This window comes from Podarcis gaigeae, assembly GCF_964106915.1.
Source record: "Podarcis gaigeae genome assembly, chromosome: 15".
Classification (NCBI taxonomy): domain Eukaryota; kingdom Metazoa; phylum Chordata; class Lepidosauria; order Squamata; family Lacertidae; genus Podarcis; species Podarcis gaigeae.
This window is the reverse complement of record NC_139692.1, coordinates 28,935,792-28,962,130: the sequence shown is the minus strand read 5'-3', so window position 1 is coordinate 28,962,130 and position 26,339 is coordinate 28,935,792. Positions and strand designations below refer to the sequence as shown.

The following is a 26,339-nucleotide window of genomic DNA, read 5'->3' as shown; positions in this document are numbered from 1 at the left end:
AACCACACACTGGGAGGTTTTCAAGCAGAGGTTGGGTGGCCATCTGTCATGGATGCTCTAGCTGAGATTCCTGCATTGCAGTGGGTTGGACTAGATGACCATCACACTCCTTTCCAATTCTATGATTCTATGCAATGACAGGGGAGGACTGCTCATGCTTCCCTGTGCTCTTCCCAGGATGTCTCCCCACTCCAATTCCTTGTGTGACTTTTAAGGTCGAGGTGAAACTTTAGCGAGGCAACCTTGGTTTTTAAACTCCACCATTCTATGATGCTATGGTCCGAGCAAATGATCCGTCTGGTTCAGCACTGCTTACAACAAAGGTAGGGAACCTGGGGGCCAAATGTGGCCCTTGGCATTCTCCTCAGACCACACACCCCTCACCAGCCTAACTTTAGACCCTCCTGGAGGGCTTTCACCTGGGTCCTGGAGCTCTTCTGATGCCTCTTGCAGGCTGCAAACGTGAGAGTGTGTGTGCAGGAAGCAGCCTGCAAGCTCAAAGGCAAAACTGGTACCCCTTGCTCCGCCCACTCTTGCCTTTGGCCCTGCCCACCAGGGCCACAGAAAGGAAATCAGCCCTCCAGCTGAAAGGAACAAACACCCCACCCTCTCTGCCAGGTGCAATCTGTGGTTGGAAACAGGAAGTGGCGCTTGCCGCACTGCAGAAAAAGGCGGCAGAAGCAGCAGCCAAACCTTTTGCAGAAGAGGCATCCAAACCTTTTGCCGGGCTGGCAATGGGCAAGCTTGGCATCAGGCAATCCAGGGTGCAAGGTGAGGGATGCCCAGGGGGGCATGCAGGGCACCCACAAGGGCCAGAGGTTGCCCACATTTGATCTAGGCTCTTCCCAGCCCACCCTGTCAAATGTCCCTTCTGCGTGCAGGGTGCTTGTTCCGCAACTGAACGACTGCCCTTTCTCTGTCTGCGGCCCCCCAAAAAGTTTGCTTTGCATGTACAGTATTGAAGCTCATTTCAGCATGGTTACTTCCAGACATGTGAGTATTTTTGGCACAATGAAAGCACTCATATACCACACTAACAGTCGCAGCCTCCTCCACAGAACCTTGGGAACTGCAGCTTGCTGGGTGTGCTGTGAGTTGTTAGGAAGCCTCATCACCCTTCACAAACTACAGTTCCCAGAATTCTTTGGGGAAATCAACAGCTGCTGAAATGGTGTGACAGTGCTTTGAATGCAGATGGTTCCAACTCTTACACACAGCAAAATCAGATCTATTGGTATTGACTTGGAACTCTTGTACAATTCAAGTGAGCAATATATTTACTGTAATATTCAAATCAGATTAAGGGACATTGAAAAACAAAACTGAGTCAGCTATAAATAAAATTTGCTCCCCCAAGTTTTATGGTTTAAATCCAAAAGATAACAGGGTTGCTTATATTTCAAAATTAATAATTCCAGTCCAACAAGGGCTTTTATATTACCCCGGCTGAACATTTTCCCCTTCAGCTTTTGTCAAGGGCAGATATTTAAACATCCCCAGAAATGATAGACATTGCGGATGTTTTTTGAATGTGCCGGACACAGTAGAACATATTCTTTTCTACTGTCCATTGTACAACCAGCTATGCAAATGCATGCTACATCCTTTTCTGGGTAGTCTAACATCACAGCACAATGAAGGTATCAGATGCTATCTGTCTGACATTAACCCGGTAGTAACTGCAAGGGTGGCTGAGTTTTTAATCAACAGTATCACTCAGAGAAGTGAATGGCACTATTTGGTGGGAAGAAACTCCAATGAAAATCTTAGTTATTAAATATTTTTACATGGCTGTTTATCTGTATATATTTTAAAATTTTATATATGGATGTTTTATGATGGCCTATATTTGTAACGCCCAATAAAGGTTTGAAGAAGAAGAAGAAGAGTTTGGATTTGATATTCCGCTTTATCACTACCCGAAGGAGTCTCAAAGCGGCTCACAACCTCCTTCCTTTCTTCCCTCACAACAAACACTCTGTGAGGTGAGTGGGGCTGAGAGACTTCAGAGAAGTGTGACTGGCCCAAGGTCACCCAGCAGCCGCATGTGGAGGAGCGGGGAAGCGAACCCGGTTCACCAGATTACAAGTCCACTGCTCTTAACCACTACACCACACTGGCTCTCTTAGGCGAAGCAAGCTTTGAATGCCACGGTGTGGATAAAAATGAAATAAAATGCTCTGCTGCCCCAGCACAACAACAACGAAAAAGAAAACAACATTTTGCAGCTAGGAAAGTGAAGGGCATAGGATGAAGGAATGATGGGCAGGAAGACGCAGAAACCTCCCTCAAGCAAAGCAGGACGGCAAGGTCATTGACATGTAACTTCCCCACAGACAATCAGAAGGGAGGCGCAATAAACAGAAGAGCTGTAAGTCTCAGAAGACATTTGACAATAACTCCCCAACGTACAATTTCAAAGCGGGGCTCACCCCCACCAAAAATGCAGCTGAGCAGGACTATGTGGAAAGAAGAACCTATTTCTGGTAAGTTGTGGCTTTCAGCCTCAGGTTGCAAAAACGTGAGATGTTGTCAGATGCTGATCTCTTTGCAACATGCCCTCCCTGACTTGTTGCCTCCAGGGCACAGGAGTACCAGAAAGGAAGGTTTTTTCTTATTGCCTCGGGCCTCATGCAGAGAGGCAGAATGCTCCTAAGCACTGCATAGACAAGATTGTCAAGCTGAGGACCTGAGACTAGGGTTGCCTGTTTCAAAAAGTAAAATTCTTGATATCCCCCAAATGATTGAGCTTTTTGGGGGGAAATCTCCCCCCCCCAATTGATTTTGGAGCTGTTTTTGCTGCTTTTACCATCACGTTGCCATACATCCGGGTATCCCCTGACATTTTGCCAGTTCACCAAAATCCCCCCATGCCATTTTTACACCCGAAAACCAGGACGTGTCAGGAATTTTCCTGACATATGGCAAGCCTACCTGAGGCCTACCTTTCCACAAAACAAACTCAGACAAGGTCAGACTGCAGAGTCGAGTCTGAGAAGTAGACATGCATGTGGTTGTCTCTGAAAGCTGCCACTCTGGGACAAATGCAATGCAAGTTCACAAGAGCTTTTGGAGAAATGAGGACTACCCAAGCCAACCTCTCCCTACACCATCATCATCATCATCACCACCACCATCAGCACCATCAGCATATAAATTTATATACCCCCTTCATCCAAAGATCTCAGGGCAATTCATAAGAGTCTTCAGTTGCTCCATCAGCTTTTGTCCTGGACCCACTCATTTTTTTGTTTCTCATCCAGCTGACTGCTGGCTGGTGGCCCTTGGAAGGCTGCACACAAGGTAATGTGGCCCTTGAGCTGACAAAGGTTCCCCACCCCTGCTGTACACAGTACCGACTGGCTAGTGCCCACAATGTTACTAAGAAACCTCTCTCCCTCCATAATCCTTGCAGCAGCTTTCCTCTTAAAGTAAAATTTCAATAATACAGTGAATTGGCCGATCAATGTGTGAATGTTTATGCAGCACTTTAAAACATTTTAAAAATTGGGCAGTCTGCCTAAATGTGGGCGGGGGGGGGGGGAGGAAGCCAGGCTCACATAAAACTTGGGAGTTTACAGTGGGCTCATATGACAGCTGCCTTCCATTTATTTATTTCTTGCAGGTTTCTAGTCCTTATGATTAAGGAAAGGACATGTCCACACAAAACCTGGAAGCCAGAGGAGGACTTGTGTCAGTAAATAATGGGTTTATAATCCTTGTTCATTCCCCAGGCCTATTAAAATTAGAATAAAGTTAGCAAACGAGGGAAAATAATGTGGAAATACATTTGATTTGCATGGTTGATTCGGGGTGTGGGTTCTTTTGGTAGTGCCTTGTTCCACCAGATGCATCTAGCAACCTGGCAGCCTCAGCTGTTCTTAATTTTGCCTCTCCTGAAAGGATCAAAGCAATTGGCGATGGACTGCCCTGCCACTATCAGTTGTGGCTCCAAGGGCTTCCGAAATGGGACTCTTCCTCCAAGTTTTGCAACAGTGGTTCATCCCCTGCTCCCTTTATGCCATTTGTACTGAAGATTCTCTCCCAGCATCAGCAGCAAAAATATGATAGCTCCTTAGAAACATCTTTGGAACTCCAGAAGAGTGATAACATTCTTCCACAGAGGCTTGCATCAAAACCATCTCTCTTTCAAAAGACCAAAAGCCTGGGATTTATGGCCCAGCGACAGCACCGTATAATCTCATCTCATCTATCTAAAAAAAACTATGGAAGATTTTCCTTTCTGGGAGTTATGCTGCCTGCTTTACTGAGCAAAGAAGCAGCATCTTCCCTGAGAGAGGGTCTCACCTAACACAAGAGCTGGCACTCAGCAGCTCGTTCCAATATTTTGAGGGACTATGACTTTATTGAATGGCATTAATGGTTTCGAAGGAATTTGTTGCTCTACGCTACTGTGCTTTTGATGTCATAGACATTGCAATGCTTGTTGCGTTTTTAATGGCATTGCGGTTACGGAGAGCTCCTTTGAGCTCGACGTCTGCTGTTGGAAAAGGGGAATACAAATAGTGAATCGAGCACGTGAATAATCTTGCTTTGGGCACCAAAGGCCCAAATTCTTCTGAGGAAGGTAAAACGACTCCCCACACCAAATATGTTCGAATTCAGTTACAGGATGGCATTTTAAAAAAACATTCAAAACTATACTCTGTAAGCTGCAGTAGGTGCTTCCAGGTAGGCCCTAAACTGTGCAGTCAGCCATCTTGTTCATTCAGGAAGGTTTTCCCCCCATGAGTGATTTTTGTCCTGCATTGTACTTATCTTGGGCTGTTTTATTCCCCACCACAGGAAGTCCGAATAGGGAGCAAAAGACCCCTTCCATGCTCTGTGGATGGAGATATGGGAAGATATAAAGCCATAAGAATAGCCAACTGGATCAGACCAAAGGCCCTTCTAGTCCAGCATTCTGTTCTCACAATGGCCAACCAGATCCCTGTGGGGGAAACTGACAAGTCGGATGCTGCAGGGTTCTGTCCTGGGCCCATTGTTGTTCAACACCTTTATAGATGACTTGAATGGAGGTACGGAGGGTTTGCTCATCAAACCTTCAGATGACACCAAACTGGGAGGGGTAGCTAATGCCACAGAAGATGTGGAAAAAGTACTTTATTTTATCTGTCTCGAATCTCCCAGCCATAAAGACAACCGACAAGGATGGAGATCTTTCAACAGCCTGAATAATCCTTTGCCACCCCTATTTCTTGAACCTGTGTCAAACCCCTGACTAGCACCCCCCCTCACGGTTCCCATCTGGAAGTGCTGGGGTCTTTTTTGACAGCCAGAGCCAAATCCTGAGAGTGGCCCCCACAAATTGCACACACATGTGCAGTCAGAGCAGAAGTGAAACTGAGCACCTAGAGATACACAAAAATATAGGACTTCCTTGCCTATGTGAAGCCGTAAGGCAGACAGAAAAAAAAACCCCACCTTAAACCCCATTAAAATAAAAAAAGGAAGAGAACAAAGAGGGGAAATCCTTGCAGGTTACTGGTAGGAGTCAATACTGTCTAAGTAAATACTGCTAGTGTGATGTGAGATCTCAGAATGGGCCCCGGACAGCAATGGGCTTGATTCAAATTTTAGTTCAGCCCCAAACGCTGAGTGGCCTGAGGCAACTGTCCTTTCTCCCAGCTTTCTCTGTTAGCTTGAAACAAGAGAACACAGTAATAATGGCCAACTTTGCCGGGTTGTAGTGAGAATTGTTGGGATATCGTGCATAAATCTCTTAAAGCACAAATGAAAGGTCAACTAACTAAATAATATGGATTAAAATAGCCTACTTCCAGATGTTCCTATTTGGCCCTTGAGATTGACATTGCAGGCCTGGGTCTCTGCACCCTCATTACATGAGATCAGGCTAATGGGGACTGGAGACAGGGCCTTTTCCGGGGTGGCACCAAGAGAGTGGAATATTTTCCTGATGTTTAGTCAGAATCTCATTTCTTGTAGCTTGAAGTCATTTGTTTGAGTCCTGCCCTCTGGAGCAGGAAAAAACAAGCTTGTTCCCTCTTCCATGTGACAGACCTTGAGATATTTGAAGATGGCTATTGTAACTTCTCTCAGTCTCCTCTTTTCCAGGTTAAACATGCCCAGCTCCTTCAACTGTTCTGCATAAAGGCTTGGCTTCCAGACACTTGATCATCTTGGTTGCCCTCATCTGCACACGTTCTAGCTGGTCAACATCATTCTTAAATGTGGTGCCCAGAACTGAACACAGGACTCCAGGTGTGCTCTGACCAGTTCAAAGAGGTTCCTACACACACATCTTCTATCCAGGCAACCAAGAGGGATTATCACAATGCAAGGGCACCCTGCAGCAAGGTGAAAGCATGTAAGGAGGGGGCGGGGCCAGAGCAGTGAGGGGTGGGGCCTGGAAGAGGAGGCATGGCCTTGGAGAGGCATAACCTGATGAGACTGCTGAGGGCTAGGAACAGGTGCACCAACCCCTGAGATCCCCTACTCCTGGTCCAGGGAAATCCTTGTCCTGCTTCATGGTAAGGCTGAAGAAGAAAACATTTGTGTCCAGCTATATAATAATAATAATAATAATAATAATTATTATTATTATTATTATTATTATTATATTATTATTATTAATATAATAATAATAATAATAATAATAATAATAATAATAATAATAATACCCCACCCATCTGGCTGGGTTTCCCCAGCCACTCTGGGTGGCTCCCAACAGAATATTAAAAGCATGACATGCAGTGGTACCTCTAGTTACAAATTTAATTCGTTCCGGAGGTCCGTTCTTAACCTGAAACTGTTCTTAAATAGATGTGTGCTTTTGCTAATGGGGCCTCTTGCTGCCACTGCGCCGCCGGCACATGATTTCCGTTCTCATCCTGGGGCAAAGTTCTCAACTCGAGGTAACTCTTCCAGGTTAGCAGAGTTTGTAACCTGAGGCGTTTGTAACCTGAGGCGTTTGTAACTGGAGATACCACTGTGTTTTGATATAACTAGCATCCTCTTAAACCTTTAATACTGAAGGTGAAGAAGATGATGTAAACAATCTCTGTACTTCACTCAGTCACAGCCATGGTTTTTTTGTTTGCCTTTGATTGGTTTGAACATCCCATTGAGTTTCTGAAGTTGCATTTTCAAAAAGAAAGGAACAAATACTGAAGAACAAATGGACCCCCAACAAGAAAAGTTGCAACCTGCAAAAGCTTTGCAGCATGAAAAGGGCGTGTGGATGCATACAGAGGAAGTGGTGGCGGCACAGTGATGAAGAGAGGAGGCTTTTGACAGTCAACAACAGTCGTTGCACAGAGGAAGCCGCGGGAGAAACCTCTGCACTTGTTACAACATTTTACCTTAAGAAACAGAAGGGTGTTGGAAGAAGAGCATCTGCTGGGTCATAAGAACATAAGATGAGCAATCTGGATCAGGCCAAAGGGGGGGGGGCTACCTAGTCCAGCATCCTGTTCTCGCTGTGGCCAACCAGATGCCCCAATAGGAAACACACAGGCAGGATTTGAACACAAGATCCCTCTCCCCTTTTGTGGTTTCCTGGAGCTGGAATTCAGAAGCATCACTGCCTCTGAACATAGAGGCAGAACACACACATCCTGGCTAGTAGCCATCAATAGCCTTCTCCTCCTTCATGAATTTCTCTAATCCTCTTTTAAAGCTATCTAGGTTGCGGGCGCTGTGGGTTAAACCACAAAGCCTAGGACTTGCCGATCAGAAGGTCGGTGGTTCGAATCCCCACGACGGGGTGAGCTCCCGTTGTTCGGTCCCAGCTCCTGCCCACCTACCAGTTTGAAAGCACGCCAGTGCAAGTAGATAAATAGGTACCGCTCCGGCGGGAAGGTAAACGGCATTTCCGTGCGCTGCTCTGGTTCGCCAGAAGCAGCTTAGTCATGCTGGCCACATGACCCAGAAGCTGTACGCCGGCTCCCTTGGCCAATAAAGAGAGATGAGCGCCGCAACCCCAGAGTCAGTCACGACTGGACCTAATGGTCAGGGGTCCCTTTACCTTTAGGTTGGGGGCCATCACTGCCTCCTAAGGAAGCAAGTTCCACCATTTAACTATACACTGTGTGAAGAAGGACTTTCTTCTATCTGTCCTGAATCTCCCAGCATTCAGCTTCATTGGAAGTCCATGAATTCTTGTGTTATAAGAGAGGGAGAAAAGCTTTTCTCTGTCCACATTCAGCACACCATGCATAATTTTACAGACCTTTATCATGTCTCCTCTTATTCACTTTTTCTCTAAACTAAAAAACAAAACCCAAATGCTGCAACTTTTCATCAAAGGGAAGTCACTCCATGCCCTCAATCCTTTTGGTCAACCTTTTCTGAACCTTTTCCAAGTCCACAATATCCTTTTTGAGGTGAGGCAGCCACCACTGTACACAGGATCAGGCAGGCCCTGGTTCCACCTGGTCCAGCTGAGCTTGGCCAAAGCAGGGCACTCTGAAGATTTGGTGGACTCAAGCTGCCATAGCTAGGGATGATGGGAGTTGTAGTCAACAACAGCACAGGGCGAGGGGAGCTGCACAGCGCATTGGCTGTTCCTGACTTACCAGAAAGCAGCCCACGAAGGTGGAAGCAGCAGCAGCCTGCTTCCCTAGTTAATTGTCCTCAGCATCAGGACCATTTAGGAACCTGCTTTACACTGAGCTAGACCACTGGTCCATTCTAGCTCAATACTCTTGACACTGACAGGCAGCAGCTCTCCGGGGTTTTAGGCAGGAGACATTCCCAGCCCTACCGGAAGATGGCGGGGCTTGAACCCGAGGCCTTCTGCATGCAAAGCAGGTGTTTCTGCAAATGAGCCAATTCCCTTCCCTGATGCAACAGCCCTTGGGAGAACATGGAGTTTCCTTCTGCCTCACCATCACAAGCAGGAGCCATTGCCAGGCTCCTCCCCGTGGGTACATGAGTTCCATCCCCTGTAAAACCAACCCCACATTTGCTGGCAGCCATGGTTATTCTTAGCGTCATGTATCTATTTATATCCCACCTTTTTCCCTGACAGGGACTCTAGGCAGCTTACAAATACAAATAAGAAGAGCTAAAAATATATTATTTTTAAAAAACCTAAACATTGATAAGAGTTAAAACTCTCTCTCTCTCTCTCTCTCTCTCTCTCTCTCTCTCTCTCTCTCTCTCTTCCATTAAAATCACACAGATGATTACAATAAAAGCAACACAGCCAGGACCACATTGCGTGTCTTTGAATTCTAAAGCTGATGAATAAATAAATTCAGCAAGTCATCATCACTTTGAGCATTTGATGCAAAGTCTTTTTGTAATGCTTATAACAATCCTCTGAGGGAGGCCAGTACTAGGATTATTACCTACAAGTTCACCTTACTCCATATGTACCCACTTGACTGCATTGGCGGAACTGGAACTGTGACATGTACCACATAACACCTGCAAGAATTTGTTAGTGGCACAACTTGCACCTTGGAACTCCCTGCCTCTTGAAACCAGGCAGGAACCTTTGCTGTACCCTTTTCGGCACCTGCCGAAAAACACTCTCTTGTTTTGTCAAGCCTGTCCGGGTGCCTAGAAAGTTGGGGGGCGGGTTTCATCTGGTTCAGTCTATTAACTTTCTGAAAGTCTTAAATTGCTGTTACTCTTTCCCTATTGGTTATTTTACTGTTTCACATTTTTTTTGGTAAACCTTTCTTTTTTAAAAAAACAAACAAACAAGCAATGTGTCAATTTCACGAAAAGGATAAATGAATATTCCCATTTTGCAGACAGCTAGGGTAGATAACTGAGGCTAAACGATAGAGACCATGTGATGGGGTCAAGAACCAAAGCCGGGCTTCCAGAATCAACATTCCCTCTACACAGTGTGACATGATGGCAGGAAAAAAAGGATTCTGCGGTGGGGAAAGAGGAAAATGCCTTTGTCAGAACCAGAGGAGACCTACCTGTGCTGTGATATTCAAGCCCTGTGGGCACTTCCTGGATGGCAGCTTCGTCCCAGAGTGGGTAGAATGCCCTCTGCTGGTAGCAGGTGGACTGGAACCCACAGGTCGCCCACGGGTCTTCGTAAGGGTTGACATCTCCCTGCCTCTGTAGGAAAGAGAAGCACACCTGGCTGAGCAAAGGTTTCCAGAGGAATGACGCCGAAGGCAGTCACCTCGAAGTGTGCAAGCTGCAAAGCGTGCAGAGGACCACGATGATCAAGGGTCCAAGCTTCCAGATGAGGAAGTTAGGGATGCTTAGCCCGGAAAGGTGGAGTCAAAGAGGAGATACGAGAGCCATCTTTTCAAATATCTAAAGGGCCGCCACATGGAGCAACCTTGTTTTCTGCTGCTCCAGAAGGTAGGATCCAGAAGGGACTCAAATTGCAAGAAAGGAGATCCTGACTAGACATTAGGAAGAACTTTCTGGCAGTCAGGGTTGTTTGACAGTGGAAGGGACTCCCTCAAAAGGTGGTGGATTCATTGGAGGATTTGAAGTAGAGGTTAGATGACCACTTGCCAGGGATTCTTTGGTTGTGATTTCTTCATTGCAAGGGGTTGGGCGAGATGAACGTTGGGGTCCCTTCCCACTCTACCATTCTATGGTTCTTTGAGCCTGGATACAGTGGTACCTTGGGTTACAGACACTTCAGGTTAAAGACGCTTCAGGTTACAGACTCCGCTAACCCAGAAATAGGACTTTGGGTTAAGAACTTTGCTTCAGGATGAGAACAGAAATTGTGTGGTGGCGGCAGTGGGAGGCCCCATTAGCTAAAGTGGTACCTCAGGTTAAGAACAGTTTCAGGTTAAGAATGGACCTCCAGAACGAATTAAGTTCTTAACCCGAGGTACCACTGTAGCTTTGTTTGTTAGAGCATGCTGCTGATAACACCAAGGTTGCAGGTTCGATCCTTGTATGGGACAGCTGCCTATTTCTGCATTGCAGAAACTGTCCCATTCTACAGTTCTGTGATTCTTTGAAAGTGACTGGTGCCTTGGCAAATGCTTCTACAAAGTGCACCCTGGTCCACAGGTGCATTTGATGGGTGTTTGGTGCACTCGGTGCATCAAACTGCAGAGCAGGGATAGGGAGCCCCTAGGGCTGAATAGGGCACATGTGGCTCTCCAGCTTTTTCTGGGCAGCGTTTGGGATTCTCACTTAGCTATCCCTTTCCCAGGTCAATCCAGGTCCGCCTTGATTGCTCTTATTCAGCTGGACTGGGCCCTTGAACTGGAAAGATGCTTCATCTGGAGATGGGGAGAACCGGGGGTGCACAAACCTCCTATCTGGACTGTACAATGGGAAAACCCACTACCTAATGTGGCTCCCAGGAGGTTCCACACCAAGAAAGGACAGCACACACACACCAGCTCTTTGCAGTATTTGTGTGATTCTCCCTCTCTTTCCCACACAAGTCAAGAGAGACAGAAAGGACTGAACATGCTGCAAATCATTAGATTATGAAAAGAAAACAGTCTCAACATAAATGTTGGCAATGCTGCCATAGGGCCTTTTCAGTGGTGGCTCCCTGATTGTGGAATCACCTCCCCAGTGGGGTGCGCCTTTCTCCTTCCTTATTAACTTTCAGGATGAATTTGAAAACACCCCTGTTTACATTTGGTGGCTGAGGAAAGACCATTCCCAGCAACCTTGAGATCATTGGACGGAAGAATATTTTTAATCGGATTTGCCTTTAGAATGTTTTTCAATTGAAACTGTGTAAGGTGAAACTTTAGATGTTTTTAACTAAAATTGTTTTTAGAATGCTTTGTCGTGCTTTTGTTTTGAAATTGGGCGTGTGTTTGCCGTCCGGGGCTCCTTTGGGAGGAAGGGAGGAATATAAATTCCATGAATAAAAACAGTCAAACGTTCTTCTATGAGCAGATAAAAACATATACTCAGTAATAACAAGGTCAAGTCTCCTGGGTCAGAGAACGCCAGGGCAAAAAGAGATGTCTTTAGAAGACATTAGAAACATGCCCTGACTCCAGTGGTGCAATCGGGGCAGGACTTTAGGGCAGATGTCCAGGGGCCCACTCAGCATGAGCTGGAGAAGCCCCCAAAGAACAGTGGGGAGGAGTCCGGCTTCCTACAGGTTGAAGAAAGGGAAGTGATGCACATGCAGTTGTATTCAATGTTAGTCCCACTCAGAATAAACCCTGCGAAATCAATGGACACAACTCCATTGTCGCCATTGTCCTTCCTTGGAGGTTTTTAAGCAGAGGTTGGATGGCCGTTTGTCAGGGATGCTTTAGCTGAGATTCCTGCATTGCAGGGGAATTGGACTAGCTGTCGCTTGGGGGTCCCTTGCAATGCTATGATTCTATAATGCAGGGATTTTTTTGGGGGGGGGGTCTGCAGATGTCCAGATATTGCAGGACTCCCAGTATAATCAATGGGTGGTGCAGTCTAACAACATCTGGAGTGCAACAGATTCCGCATCCCTGACTTGAAAAGATGGAGCCATGTAAGAACTATTATAGCCTTATCAAACTATTGGTCCATTTAGCTCAGTACTGGCTACACTGACTGGCAGCATCTCTCCCAGATTTTCAGCAAGGGAGACCTTACCAGGGATCAAACCTGCACTCTTCTGCATGCAAAGCGATGGCCTTTCCCCTAAATCCAGCATCTGAAACTGCCCCATTGCCTGCATTTCTGTTTGGGCATCTCTGCCTTCCAATACTCTGGACGCAACCCAGCGTTAACGCTCTGGCTGGACTCTTGCAGCCTGTTTCAAAACGGAGGGTGGCTTTCTACAGCCCTTGCTGCCCCACCCATATCCTTCCACCAGCACAGCGGCGGCACTGTCACACGTCCCTGTCCCCCAGGGAGCTGGGGGAGGCTCAGCAATAGGAAGCGACAGGAAGGCAGGAATAATTTTAGACAAACAACGCCAGGAACTCTGTTTCTTTTTTAAAGTAAAAGAAAATGGACAAGAAAACTCCCTGGAAGTTGCTGCCACACGAGACCGCCCTTTGGAACAGATCTTAGGTCACAAAGAGAAGCTGCTTTTTTGGGGGGGGGGGCTTAACTGGTGAAGGAGCAACCTTTGAGCCCAGGCTTGGAATTGGCCATTTGCTGCATCTAGGACCATAGCTCCGTGATGGAGAACTTGCCTTGCATACAGAAGGTTCTAGGTTCAATCCCTGGTGTCTCCAGGTAGAGCAGGCAGAGAAAATTACTTGAAATCCTGGAGAACCACTGCCAGTCAATGTGGAAAAGACTGAAGGGGAGGGAACAACAGTTTGACTCAGTGTAAGGCAGTTTTGTAATGTTCCTATGAGTAAAAAAATCACCTATAGGTAGCCAGTCACACCCTCACATCTGCCTACATCTACAGCCATAGATGTCTACAGGAGGGCCAGGGTGGTGCAGTGATTCAGACCCTCCAAGTGTCCCTATTTTCCAGGAATGTCCCTGATTTAGAGAAGCCGTCCCGATATGATCCGGGAATGTCTTGCTTTTCCTTAGGCCATTCCTATTTTCATTGGAGAAATGTTGGAGGGTATGGGGTTATCAAGTGCTTTTTTTTCTAGGGGAAAAAATGTTTAGGGGCACTCTCATTTTCCTAATCATATTGAAATACTGCCCCTCAATGAGGCCAAACTTAGATTCACAAAATGTTTAGGGGTATGCGTCCCCCTGCGTACCCCCAGAAAAAAGCACTGGAGTTATCCGACTCCCGAGCCATCTGAAGGCAATCCTGTATAGGGAAGTGGGAATGTTTAATGTTTTATTATGTTCTTATATATGTTGGAAGCTGCCCAGAGTGGCTGGTGCAACCCAATAAGATGTGTGGGGTATAAACAGTAAAATTATCATTATGGAATGGGGCATCCCTATTTTCATCGGATAAATGTTGGAGGGTTTGTTGGTTAGGGTGTTGGACTAGGACTCAAAACCGCAGCCAGCCATAAAGCCAGCCAGTGTTTCTCAGCCTAGCCTACCTCACTGAGCTGTTGTGGGGAAGAAATGTAGAGAGGGGGAGCTCCATGGAGGCAAGGTGGGATATAGATGCAATGATAAGCAAAATAAATGATCAGCGTGGTGGTCTGGGTTGCCAGGGTATTGGGATCTTGGTAGCAACCCAAGGATGCTGTCACCTGCTGCCAAGACTGGCTCCTTCCCTGTCTTCTGACTTTAGGGCAGATCAGGCATAGGCAAACACTGGCCCTCCAGATGTTTGGGGCTACAATTCCCATCATCCCTGACTCTTCTTCTTTGGCGATCACTTGTAGCCGAGTAAGACTGTCTTCCATAAACACGGTTTTAACAATGAGTCTGTAAGTGACTGTGGAGGCCAATTGTGGATCCACATGTCCTTCCACAGTGGGGACATTGGTTTCCGGGCAGCAGTTGATTATGGTGTGGATTTGCCAAGCGTGCCTTCCACTTAGCACGTTTCTCCCTTGCGTCCTGAGTTCGAGTGTCTTCAGAGCCCATGAAGGCTGATCTCCAACTGGAGCACTCGCAGGCCAGTGTTTCCCAGTTGTCAGTGTTTATCCCTGACTACTGGTCCTGTTAGCTAGGGATGATGGGAATTGTAGTCCCAAACATCTGGAGGGCCGGAGTGTGCCTATGCCTGGCGTAGATCTTAGGTCAAGTGCGGGGAGGCAGCCAGGGCTGTGACAGAGATGTCGGGGTGCAATCCTGCCATCACACTCCCACACTGCCATGCATTGATTTCCCACATTTGCATTGCTCCAAAATCTTCTGATATTTCTTTGGCTCCATATGTATATTCACGGCTATACATTTCAGGAAAGAGTACATGCGAGCCATGTCTCTGAGTGCATTATGGGCCCGGAATGCCAAACAGGATTAATCCAGAAACTGACTAATGCTTCTGGAGAGGATTCCCACGCAGGATCAGCTTCCACCGATATCAGAAGTTATTAGGATCAAGCCCTGCAAGGGCGACATGCGAAATTCTGACTCCGTCAGAGCAACCACAACATTCCCCAGGCTCGGAAATAACACTGTCTACAGCTCACCACGGAGTCAGAATCCTCAAGCAACAAAACTGCCAAAGCTGGCCTTGGAAGAATTCCACCATGGAGCATGGCTACCAGTAACTGGATGCCATCACAAACGTCAAGATGATCCAGGAGGGTCAACGCAAGCAAACCGGGGAGATTGACGGACATGTGCGTTGTTGGGAACCCTTTGGCCAAGTTGCCCTTAGTAGCCCCAAGTGCACGAGAGGCAACTTTGAGACACCCAGGGGAGGGAGATGGGCACTCAGGGTTGCCTCCAGCACTTGCCCTACTCAGAGTAGAATCACAGAAGTGTAGGGGCTGGAGGATCAACTACTAATTCAACCCCCTGCAATGCAGGAACGTGCAGCTGCCCCACATGGGGATAGAACCGGCAACCTTGGCGTTATCAGCCCTAATCAACTGAGCTATATGGTGTGTGTGTAAAAACCATCAACCACAGCCCTTAAAAAACACCACAATGTATTTTCCCCACCCCACCCCACTGCTAACCCCAAAAGCAAGCAGGACAATGTCACCAATGGCTTAAACAAGCAGGTCTTTCAGAAATAATAGGGCAGACATGGGTGTAGCCAAGGGGAGGCAGCTGCCCCCCTAGATCAATAAAATTAAATAAAGATACATAGCTAACTGAGGTTATGCCCCCTCTAACAAAAGGCCTATCCTGTCCCGCCCCCCGCAACAAAAATCCTGGCTACAACTCCTGTTTGCCATCTATGGAAAGAAAAGGTGTAACAAGGAAACAGCTTGTGGGGGGTGATAATGGGGGAGGCCAGTTGCCTAGATGGGCCAGACCTTGGGACAGCTGAGTTCAGGGGAAGGAAACTCTTTTTCCTGTTATCCCAAAATAATAGCAGGCTCAGCAGACCTTCTGCCAATGACGTGTTCTGCATTCTCCCCCGGCTTCTGAGGCTCTTCTGCCTCACATGAGAAACACCTCAATAACAAACAGGACCTTATTTTCTTTGAGCGCCATCTCACAGTGAGACCACAGCTCTAGGCTCTGCAAAGTCCCCTCGGAGCATTCAGGAATCTACCAGGTTCCAACTAGTTTCCCAGGACCCTTCTTTTGAAGTGTGTATTTAGACTCAGGGCTGAATCTAGTGTTCTCCGTCCACTAGCTCAGGGGCTGTTGAGCCAGCAGACAAGGGAGGTTTTAACACGTTCTGCAAAGTAGAAATCTGGTGCGACCATTGTGCTAGCGTGAAATTGTGCTACAAATTGTGCAATCTATCGTTCGACGATTTTACCAGCAAACTGCTCGTCCATCCTCTTGCACAACTGGTGCAAAACATTTCACTGGCAGAAGGAGGATCCCACTAAGGGCCTTTAACGGGCATAGGCAAACTTGGCCCTCCAGATGTTTTGGGACTACAATTCCCATCATCCCCTGACTGCTGGTCCTGCTAGCTAGGGATCATGGGAGTTGTAGGCCAAAAACATCTGGAGAGCCGAGTTTGCCTATGCCTGGCCTTTAACCTTGGGTGCAACCCCATGTAAATTGGCAGATGCAACATTTGTACAAATTTGTCTCCTCTCCTGCACTCTTTGTTTCATGACCCATTTCCTCTTCCTTGGCAATGGCCACTTGATTGCTAACTCTTGAACTGCAAAGGTGGTGTTTGTTTGTGGAAAAAGCCAATACCAGGGGGCATATCGATGGGTAAATGACAGAGCCTGGAGGTGATGCCCAGTGGCTGGGGGCAGATTGGGAGTGAAGCCCAATGTTTTGGCACATGTTTGGGGACAGACCCCAGCACAAAAGCATTCTGTACACTGAAGACACCTTTTTCTGAGAGGAGGCACAAAGGCTTTCCCTTTACTGGCAGCTGGCCCCAAAGCAAAGGCATCAGAAAACCAGCCTCCCACCCTGGTTGACTGGCAGCTCCCAGTGTGAGGGTCACACCCTGCAGAGATCTCACTCCTTGACGGAGGCTGCTCACATCTTCAGATGTGAGTCACCGGTCTAAGCAGGCTGTGCTTGCAATGGAAGGCAGCAGGGAATGTGAAACTCACAGCACCCCTTGCCTTTCACATGAATCAAGACCGACACCCCGAGATCCTTCCTGCATGAGCACCAATTAAAAGGGGGAGGATACCCTGAATGCCTATAACCACACCAAGGCATGTGTGAAGTGGACTATCAGGTGCTGAGATATCAAGGGGGTGAAATGCACGCATGAACCAAGCCCAACCTCCAAGGCCATTTTTTCAAGTTCACTTAGAAAACCAGGAAGTTTGACTTACTGAAGGATGCTTTGCGTTCCGCCTTGCACCTTGTTTCATAGAATTGTTGGGTTGAAAGGGATCCTGAGGGTCATCCAGCCCAACCCCTTGCAATGCAGATTCGGAAGTACAGATTATGTAGGATTGCCTTCAAATACACATTGAATCAAATTTCTCTCCCATCTCCAGCCTGTACAGAAGTCTGCTTACTCCGAAGTCTGAGTGAGCTCAGTGGAACTTATTTATAGAATCACAGAATTGCAGAGTTGGACGGGATCTTGAGGATCATTCTAGTCTCACCCCCTGCAATGCAGGAATATGCAGCTGTCCCATGCAGGGATTGAACCTGCAACCTTGGTGTTATCAGCACCATGCTCTAACTACCCAAGCAAGCGCTCACAGAATTGAATCCTCTGTTTATTCTGAATGTTTAAACTCAGTTGATTTGAACCCTGGCTGAGATCGGTTCATTCTCTGCCTCGTGTCGCCTCCCCACCCAAATATTGTGCCCAGCAAAGCCTTTCTTACCATCACAGCAGGGCGGGTCAGAGGATAGGGGGCTGGGCTTCCAATAGTCGTATCCATATAGTAACTCATCATCTTTGAGGCACCTGCAGAAATGGGAAAGGACCTGTTAAACGAATTCCCAAGAGATGGACATGATGCAGAAGGTGGATTCTCTTGTCTGTATTGCCTGTAGGCTGTAGCCAATGTTCTCTGTCTGCTGGTCCAAAGACCCTTACGTAGAGTGGGCGGCATTCTCTTGCGCAACAACATCCCACTAGTGCAAAACCTTTCACCAACAGAGCAAGGATCCCGCTACATGACTTTAACTTAGCACTAAACTAGAGACAACCCTCTGTTCATTGGACTGGGGCTTCTGAAAAGATGAGGTTGCTGGTACTATTATTATTTAATTGCTTTTTACAGACCGCCTCAAATCAACTTACAAAATATTAAAATGCATAGCAACTGAAGCATTTGAAATTCATAACATGGAGTAAAATATAAAAACAATAAAAGTGTACATCAACGATAATAAAATGAATCTGATTCTACCAAGAGCTGAACTCCAAACCAGGCCACACTACATTATGATTAAATGAATATCCAAACACCTGAATGTTTAGGTCTGGGAGATAATGTTGGCGATGTTGAGCCCAGGTACGTTTCCCTGGAAAGAGTGTTCTGTAATTCGGGAGCTACCACTGAAAAGGCCCTTTCTTTCATTGCCACCCTTCATAGCTCCCTCACCGGAGACACACAGACAATGGCTTCTGGTGACACATGTAGGGTTCAGGTAAGTTCGTAAGGAAAGAGGTTTGGGGGCCCCAAGCTGCAGAATCAAGATGGCGGACTGAACCTTAAAAAACTTCCCAGGGAATGAGTCTGCTATTATATTCCTCCCCTTCTCTCAATGGCAGAAGTTTGAGTGCAGTGTCAATTTGATATTTTGTGAACATACAAAACACGGTCATTTTTCATCATTTCAAAGCCTCATCCCCAGCAATATTTGAGACTCTTCACTCTGAAGGAAACTGGGGAGTTCTTTAAAGCTCAAAGGGAAAGCAGATTTCAATTTATTAGGATGATGGGGGCAGTTTAAAAAAGGAAACAAATCCTTATGGTTGACTGTGACATGAAACAGCTGGCAAGAAAGGCAGAAACTGGTAGTTTCATTTCTTTCTCTGAAGGGCTAGAAATATCTCAATTTAAGCATCTTGGACTCCTCTCACTGATGGATGGATGGATATTCCTGAGATTATACAAGCAATAAAGAAAGCAGTGAGACATGCAATAGTATAGAACCAACACATATGAAAGTATGCAGAGCTCTGGCAAAATGTGCACCATCTACGTAAGTAACAAATATTTCAATTACGAAAGAAGAACACACAAACAAAATATCCCAGAGCTAAGCTATGGTCATTGAAAGCCCACTTTAACTAGTTCCTCAGTTATAGGGAAGGCTGAAGTTGGCTGCTTGGATGAAACAGCAGGAGGACGATCCAGCGCTGAGATCAATCCAACCACCAGGGAAGGTCTTTCTCTGGTCCTCGCTGTTCTTTGATGGTTTGGGGTGAATTCCAGGCTATGATAGTCTGCTAGGGAGAGTGGTGATGTGTCTGGACTACAACTCCCATGATCCCTGACCAGCGGCCACATGGGCTAGGGCTGATGGAAGTTGAAGTCCAACAACATCTGGAAGGCTACATGTTTTCCATCCCGGATTTAACATCTTTGCCCTCCCCCGAAACACAGGAAACAGTTGAGTTCAATGAGACTGCAGCCCAGATAGGTTTTTGGATTTACATTTGAACCAAGATGCCCAGGATTGTATTCAACTGACTTTTATTCAGGGTAGACCCACAGAAATCAATGGTCATGACTAACTCCAGTCTATTAATTTAAATAGGTCTACTCAGAATAAGTTTGTTGAGTACAATTCTTGGAGCTTTATAGAAAACATTTGGATGGTATGAAGCTTTAATACTGAATCCTATCTACTAGTAGAGCTCCCATATTTGCAAGGTGAGCTAAATGTGGGCAGCTCCACCAAGACCTTCTTGGTCTCTAAACATTTTGCTGACACTGACCATAACTAGTAGGCTTTCTACCATTCTGTGATTCGAACTACTAGAACAGGCTTCCTCAACCTCAGCCCTCCAGAGGTTTTTGGCCTACAATGATCCCTTGCTAGCAGGATCAGTGGTCAGGGATGCTGGGAATTTTAATCTTAAAACATCTGGAGGGCCGAGGTTCAGGAAGCCTGTACAGTGGTACCTCGGGTTACATATGCTTCGGGTTACATATGCTTCAGGTTACAGACTCCGCTAACCCATAAATATTACCTCGAGTTAAGAACTTTGCTTCAGGATGAGAACAGAAATCGGGCTCCCGTGGTGCAGCAGCAGCAGGAGGCCCCATTAGCTAAAGTGGTGCTTCAGGTTAAGAACAGTTTCAGGTTAAGAACGAACCTCCAGAACGAATTAAGTACTTAACCCAAGGTACCACTGTATTAGAACAACAAGCCAGCTGCTTTAGCAAAGAATGAGGATTGCTCTGCAGCCGACCTTTGTCAAAACTCTTTGGCCTTTTGGTGTCTTGGTGCAAGTAAACAAATACACAGTTACAATTACAAACCAGAGCAGCACACGGAAACGGCGTTTCCCTTCCTACCGGAGCAGTACCTATTTATCTACTTGTACTTTGACGTGCTTTCAAACTGCTAGGTGGGCAGGAGCTGGGACTGAACAACGGGAGCTCACCCTGTCTCAGGGATTCGAACCACCAACCTTCTGATTGGCAAGCCCTAGGCTCTGTGGTTTAGACCACAGTGCCACCCGCGTAAGGTAGATCAATATTATTATCCCCACGTATTATCTCTATGTTGCAAGTGGGAACATGGCTTGTCATGAGCTCATAGGGGTGGCCTTAAATGAGCCTGTAGAAGGGGCAAGATTTGAATCTGAGACTTCCCAATTATCACATCAGTCTCACAGGCACCAGACAACACGGGGCTCTTGCCCTTTGGAATACACAACCCCAAATTGGCATCATTCTATAAGCCCACAGTGGCCAGTTTTCACTCTGCATCTCCAACAAGCAAGCCATCTATCCTGGCCAGTGAATTTGGGGAGCTACTACAGGTACAGACTCCAGTCGAGCTATACACATGCGAACGAGTCCTGACTTTCTTCAATTTGGTCCGGGGGGGGGGGAGGGGGGACTTTTCTGCTTATAAAATCCCATATCCTGCCTTCCTCTGCTCACCATTAGCCTCTGAGAACATGAGAGGCAGGGGCTATGAAGGCGTAATTAGTTTTGGCGAACATCACAATCAACAGCAAGGAAGAGGCGGTTGGTAAAACTGACAAGGCAGGAGGTCAAGGCAAGGGCACTTGCGAGGAACCCAAAAGATTGCAGGTTGTGGGTGACCATTAAAGCCACAGAGGGCTGCTCCGCTTTAGGTCTCAGTCCCAGAGTGCAGGAGCCGTTGATAATTAAAGGAAGATGTGGATGGCTGAAAAGGTGCAATGGATAGCAGGGCTCTCAAGCAATTAAACCTTCTTGGCTTTTTGTTCATTAACTGCTTACCATTGAACCAACTAATTAACTCAGCTTAAATGAATCACAGAATCGTTGAGTTGGAAGGGACATCCAGAGTCATCTAGTCCAACCCCTTACAATGCAGGAATCGTGAATGCACATCACTCAGATAGGTGCCTTTTTAAAGACACTTAACATATGGTCTAAAACTGGGGCCAGCAAACTTTTTCAGCAGGGGGCTGGTCCACTGTCCCTTAGACCTTGTGGGGGGGGCAGACTATATTTTGGAAAGAAAAAAAAAAGAATGAATTCCTATGCCCCACAAATAACCCAGAGATACATTTTAAACAAAAGCACACATTCTACTCATGTAAAAACACACTGATTCCCAGACCGTCTGTGGGCCAGAATGAGAAGACATTTGGACCAGATCCGGCCCCCGGGCCTTAGTTTGCCTACCCATGGTCTAAAACCCCACCTCTCATTGTTATGCAAAGGAAGTCCAACTTTAATATTTTATTTCCCACACCTTCTTACAGTAACACACCAGAACCAAAGACAGACTCATAGAATTAGACAAGTGCACATCTTGAACCCTCAGCAATTAATTGATTAAAGGTTTAGCTGATGATTCTACCCATTAATTGGAGTGGGAATGGGGAGACCGGTTAGGCTACAGGCAGAAATTAATGGGATGCCAAGGGAGGAGTGCCAGCTTCCCAAAGGGCAACCCCAGCTCATGCTCTCCAGTTTGCCATGGAAGCACATCCCATGATGATGTCGTCCTGGTGCCCTTCCCTTCCCCAACTCCACACAGCTGGATGCCATGAGGAAGGAAACATCCCCAGTGATTGCATCATTTACTATGCAGTTGTATAACTGGGGAGAGAAAAGAGAAGAGCTTTTGTGGGTGCTGCAGTTGGTGTGCTGGACATAATTCAGATTCACATTGTCGCTCCTGGGCTGACTTTCAGCCAGTCACCATCTCTCTGCCTAACCTACCTTGCAGGATTGTTCTGAGGATAAATTGAAACGGGGGGGGGGGGGGAGAGAGAGATTACTGTAGGAAAGGGAGGTTTTTTTTCCAAAAAGTGACTTGCTGTTTTCAATGACAGCCCCTGTGACCAGCGTGGTATCTGCTTCCAGTCTTCGCCTTTGGAGAATTATATATACATAAATTTAAAACTTATTAAATTTTAGATTAAATTTTTTCAAACATTTTCACAACAACCATCCAATCAAACACATTGTTTCATACGTTGCCTTCCCACCCTTACCTCAACAGAGTTTTTACTCAGACCTTTTCTCCTGCATTATATATTCATCTACAGTGGTACCTCGGGTTAAGAACTTAATTCATTCCGGAGGTCTGTTCTTAACCTGAAACTGTTCTTAACCTGAAGCACCACTTTAGCTAATGGGGCCTCCAGCTGCCGTTGCACTGCCAATTTCTGTTCTCATCCTGAAGCAAAGTTCTTAACCCGAGGTACTATTTCTGGGTTAGCGGAGTCTGTAACCTGAAGCGTATGTAACCTGAAGCGTCTGTAACCCGAAGTACCACTGTATTACAAAGTGTTTCTCTATTACAATTATTTTATCATTTTTCTTCCTCTGCTTTTATCTCAAATCCTGCCTGCAATTTCATTTGACTGTAATTGGGTTTTGTTTTGTTTTTAAGTCCACAAAAGGCTTCCATTCTTTTGCCTTTGGTATTCATTTCTGAACTTCTTGAATTGAAAAGAATTGTGGTCTATACAACATCATTTGCAGACCAGGGGCAATGCATATCTTCAGTCAGGTCAAAGGGGCCAGCCAGGCCCAGAGTCGATGGAGAGGTTAGACCCAGTTATGGCTATGATCCTCATCAGTTTCCTACCTTTAATTACCCGCACAAGTCATCTGTCTGCAGACACCTATAAGATGAAAGTGGCAGGCCTTCAGAGGCATTGATCCTTAAGAGCCATTAAGCAAGGGGAGAGGGATTCCTGCCTGATATTCAAAGCCTCCATGGAATTGCTGCCTTTGACAGTATTGCCCAATGCTTTTAAAAGCATGGTAGAATCCCACATTATGTCTCAATTAGGAACTTGTGGTGGGGAAGGTAAGAACTGTTTGCCTGGGCGTAATTTTCTCACTCACATTATCTCATGCTTCCATGTTGTAGGACGAAGCTGTTCTTGTTATTAACTCTCCAGTGGGTACTTTAAAAACAAAGGACAGCTTGATTCTTCAAGCAGTCATGCTGAAATATACATTGCTCACTCTCAGTTTAACCCACCCCACAGGGTTGCTGGGAAGGTAAAATGGGGAGGGGGAAGAACCACGTGCACTACAGGAGCTCATTGGAGGAAAGGCAGACTATAAGTGCAATAAATACATAAGTAAACTGGGAATTTAGCCTCAAAGAGTTTGGGGACTAGTTGCGTACAATGCACCAGGTTAGAAAACAAAATGGAAAACATAAGCTGCAGCTAAAAATTCCCACAATGCTTCCCTGAAATACTGGTCATGCTGGGAGACCGTTCTTCGTAATGCGCTATTATCTTCCTGCAGAAATGATGTACTGGCCCATTTCTGACACAGGCAACTGAGGCTGACAGCTTTGCTCTTCTTCATTCAAGTTCCATTTTCCTGCTACTACTACTAAGGAGTGGAAATGGGAAGTAGTGGGGGGGGGCGTGGAGAGAATGAGGATGCTTCAAAACAGACACCAAATATATCTGCATAAGAATTCTAAAGCATGCCATCCAATGTTGATGGTTGATAAGATTAATGTTAATATTTGCAGCAATTAAGGATAAGAATAAAAACATCAGGGCTGGAAGGACAGGAAGTCAAAATGAAAAAATACAAGTGCATGTGAAGTAAATTTGTTAAAACCTTTGAAAGATCTAATAAAAAATAATATTAAAAAGGTAATTTTTGTATTATCACTACTGCTAATCAATAGGGTTGTATCGAAAGTTCTTCCCTGGGGAGACTCATTGAAACTAATTCATCATATCCATTAACTTCAACGGGTCTACTCTGAGTAGGGACACAAACCATAGCAACTAGCACCCCAACTCTGGACACCCTGCGGCATATCCACCTCCCGAGCAACGTCAAAGCTTGAAAAATTAAATCCAGCCACTGAGCCCAGAAACAAACTTCTTCCCTCCCTGCTTTTATTCGTCACCTGTACAAAGCACCTCTCCACTGCGGGAGTTGGAATGCGTGCCTGACTCCAGACTGCAACGTTCCCTCCCTTCTCTGCAACCCCTTCCCCACGGAGTGCTGGAAGAAAAAGCGAGTCATAGGTCAGAAAGCATCGTGGGCTATCAGTACTCCCAACCTCCAAACGGGGAGGGGGGAAGAGCAAGAAATAGGAAGAAATTACCAAGAAGTAAAGTTTTATACTGGCTTCCTTTGCAACTTGCCTGGGCAGAGAGGAGAGAGAAATGCTGCGCGCGGCTGGAGGAGGTTTTCCTGCTTTCCACGCCTGGCTCAGGACTCTGATCCAACTACCTGGAAGAGTCCTCTTGGCTGGGGCTAAAGAGGATGGAGTTACCACAATGCTCCTAGCAGAGGCGCCTCTTCAAATGGAAAGAGGGGTGTGGCCAGGGGCGCAGCAGGCAAAGGGGCAGCTGGATAAAGCCATCTTTCTCTCCCCCGCCCTCGTCCGCGCACCGCCAGCAGCAGCGCAGCAAGGGAAACCTGGCGCGGTGCCACCGACAAATGCAATTATGCAAGCCAGGAGCCCATCCAAATGAAACTGTCTTTCCGATAGAAGCCATATTGGGCGGCGGGGGGTGGGGGCAGAACAAAACAGCTCATTCGCCTGCCCCTTTCCCCCTTGCCCAGGTGGACAGAGTCATGGAAACACAGAACTGTCGAGTTGGAAAGTATCCCGGGGTCATCTAGTCCAACCCCCTGCAATGCAGAGTCCCTCCTCCATTCTGAGCTTTGGCAACTCTATTTTCCCTTAGCTGCTTTGCTGAACGGTTTTGGGGAATGTTTTTTTTTTTTTTATGGGCTTCTGTGTCTCCAACTCTCAAGTCCCAAGGGTGTTATTTACAGAGATCTGTCGTTTCCCAATCACAATGAGGATTTGGATATGGTTTGGTCCAGCCAGCCAGGCCAGATTGGGTCTGATCTAGATTTACAAACTGAAGCCACAAATTGGCTTGGGAGGGGGGTCGCTGCACAGACATATTGAGCGGTTTGGTATCATTCATAATCCTGGCTACCTCAGGAAACACCCTGACTCAAGATTATTTGGGAATAAAGGGAGACCTCCCTGCTGCTCACTTCCGTTCATTGTGAGAACCGTTCATTCATGTCCCCCAGCCTTCAGCTTCCTGTTCCTTAACTGGTTACCCATCTATAAAATGACTTGTCCTCTTGTGCCTGCTCCTACTACTAAGTTTTATCAAGGTACTTAGATGCGCTTTAAAAACAAAAGCAAACAATCCAGGTTACCAGATCACTTTTGGCTACGAGCCTGTTGACACCTACAAAGAACTCGAAAAGTTTGATGGGGGGAGGATTTCCCTTCACAAATGCCATGCTAATTTTGCCTCAGTAAGTCTTCATTTTTGTTGCCTCTTTGTTTTATTTTATTTTATCCATAAAATTTATACATTGCTTGAGGGGTTTTTTTAAAAAAAATAAAACCCCCATCAAAGCGGTTTACAAAAAGATCAAACAAAAAGAAACGTATTCGCAAAATACATGGATCAGACCATAAAGAAAAATATACACACTACAAAACCACTGACTTTCTGGATCAGGGCCCCCCTTCACAATGGAATCATAGATTCATGGAGTTGGAAGGGTCCCAAATGGTCATCTAGTCCAACCCCCCTGCAATGCAGAAATCACAGCTAAATAAATTGTGACCTTAAGCACCCCTTTTTTGAATAGCATGCTCCCCACCTCAATTTCTAGCTAAGTGACAGACTAGAGAGATTGGTGAAGCATGATTATTTGTATGTTAATCAACCCAGACCTGCAAGCATCACATGCCATCCTGAGGCAGGTGCCAGGGGCTAGAACATGGGTAGGCAAACTAAGGTCTGGGGGCCGGATCTGGCCCAATCGCCTTCTCAATCAGGCCTGTCT

The 26,339-nt window shown here is 46.3% G+C and overlaps 1 protein-coding gene across 1 annotated transcript in view; it reads right to left on the bottom strand.

Annotated features, from left to right (window-relative positions):
- Nucleotides 1-24,758, bottom strand: part of ETS1 (ETS proto-oncogene 1, transcription factor) — a 114,629-nt gene extending 89,871 nt beyond the window's left edge. The window contains exons 1-3 of the mRNA XM_083714686.1: nt 24,656-24,758; nt 17,715-17,797; nt 9,924-10,068 (exon numbers count right to left, since the gene is read on the bottom strand). Coding sequence (XP_083570812.1) covers nt 9,924-10,068; nt 17,715-17,786 — 217 coding nt within the window. The 5' untranslated portion in view covers nt 17,787-17,797; nt 24,656-24,758. The remainder of the gene's footprint in view (nt 1-9,923; nt 10,069-17,714; nt 17,798-24,655) is intronic.
- Nucleotides 24,759-26,339: the final 1,581 nt, after the last annotated feature.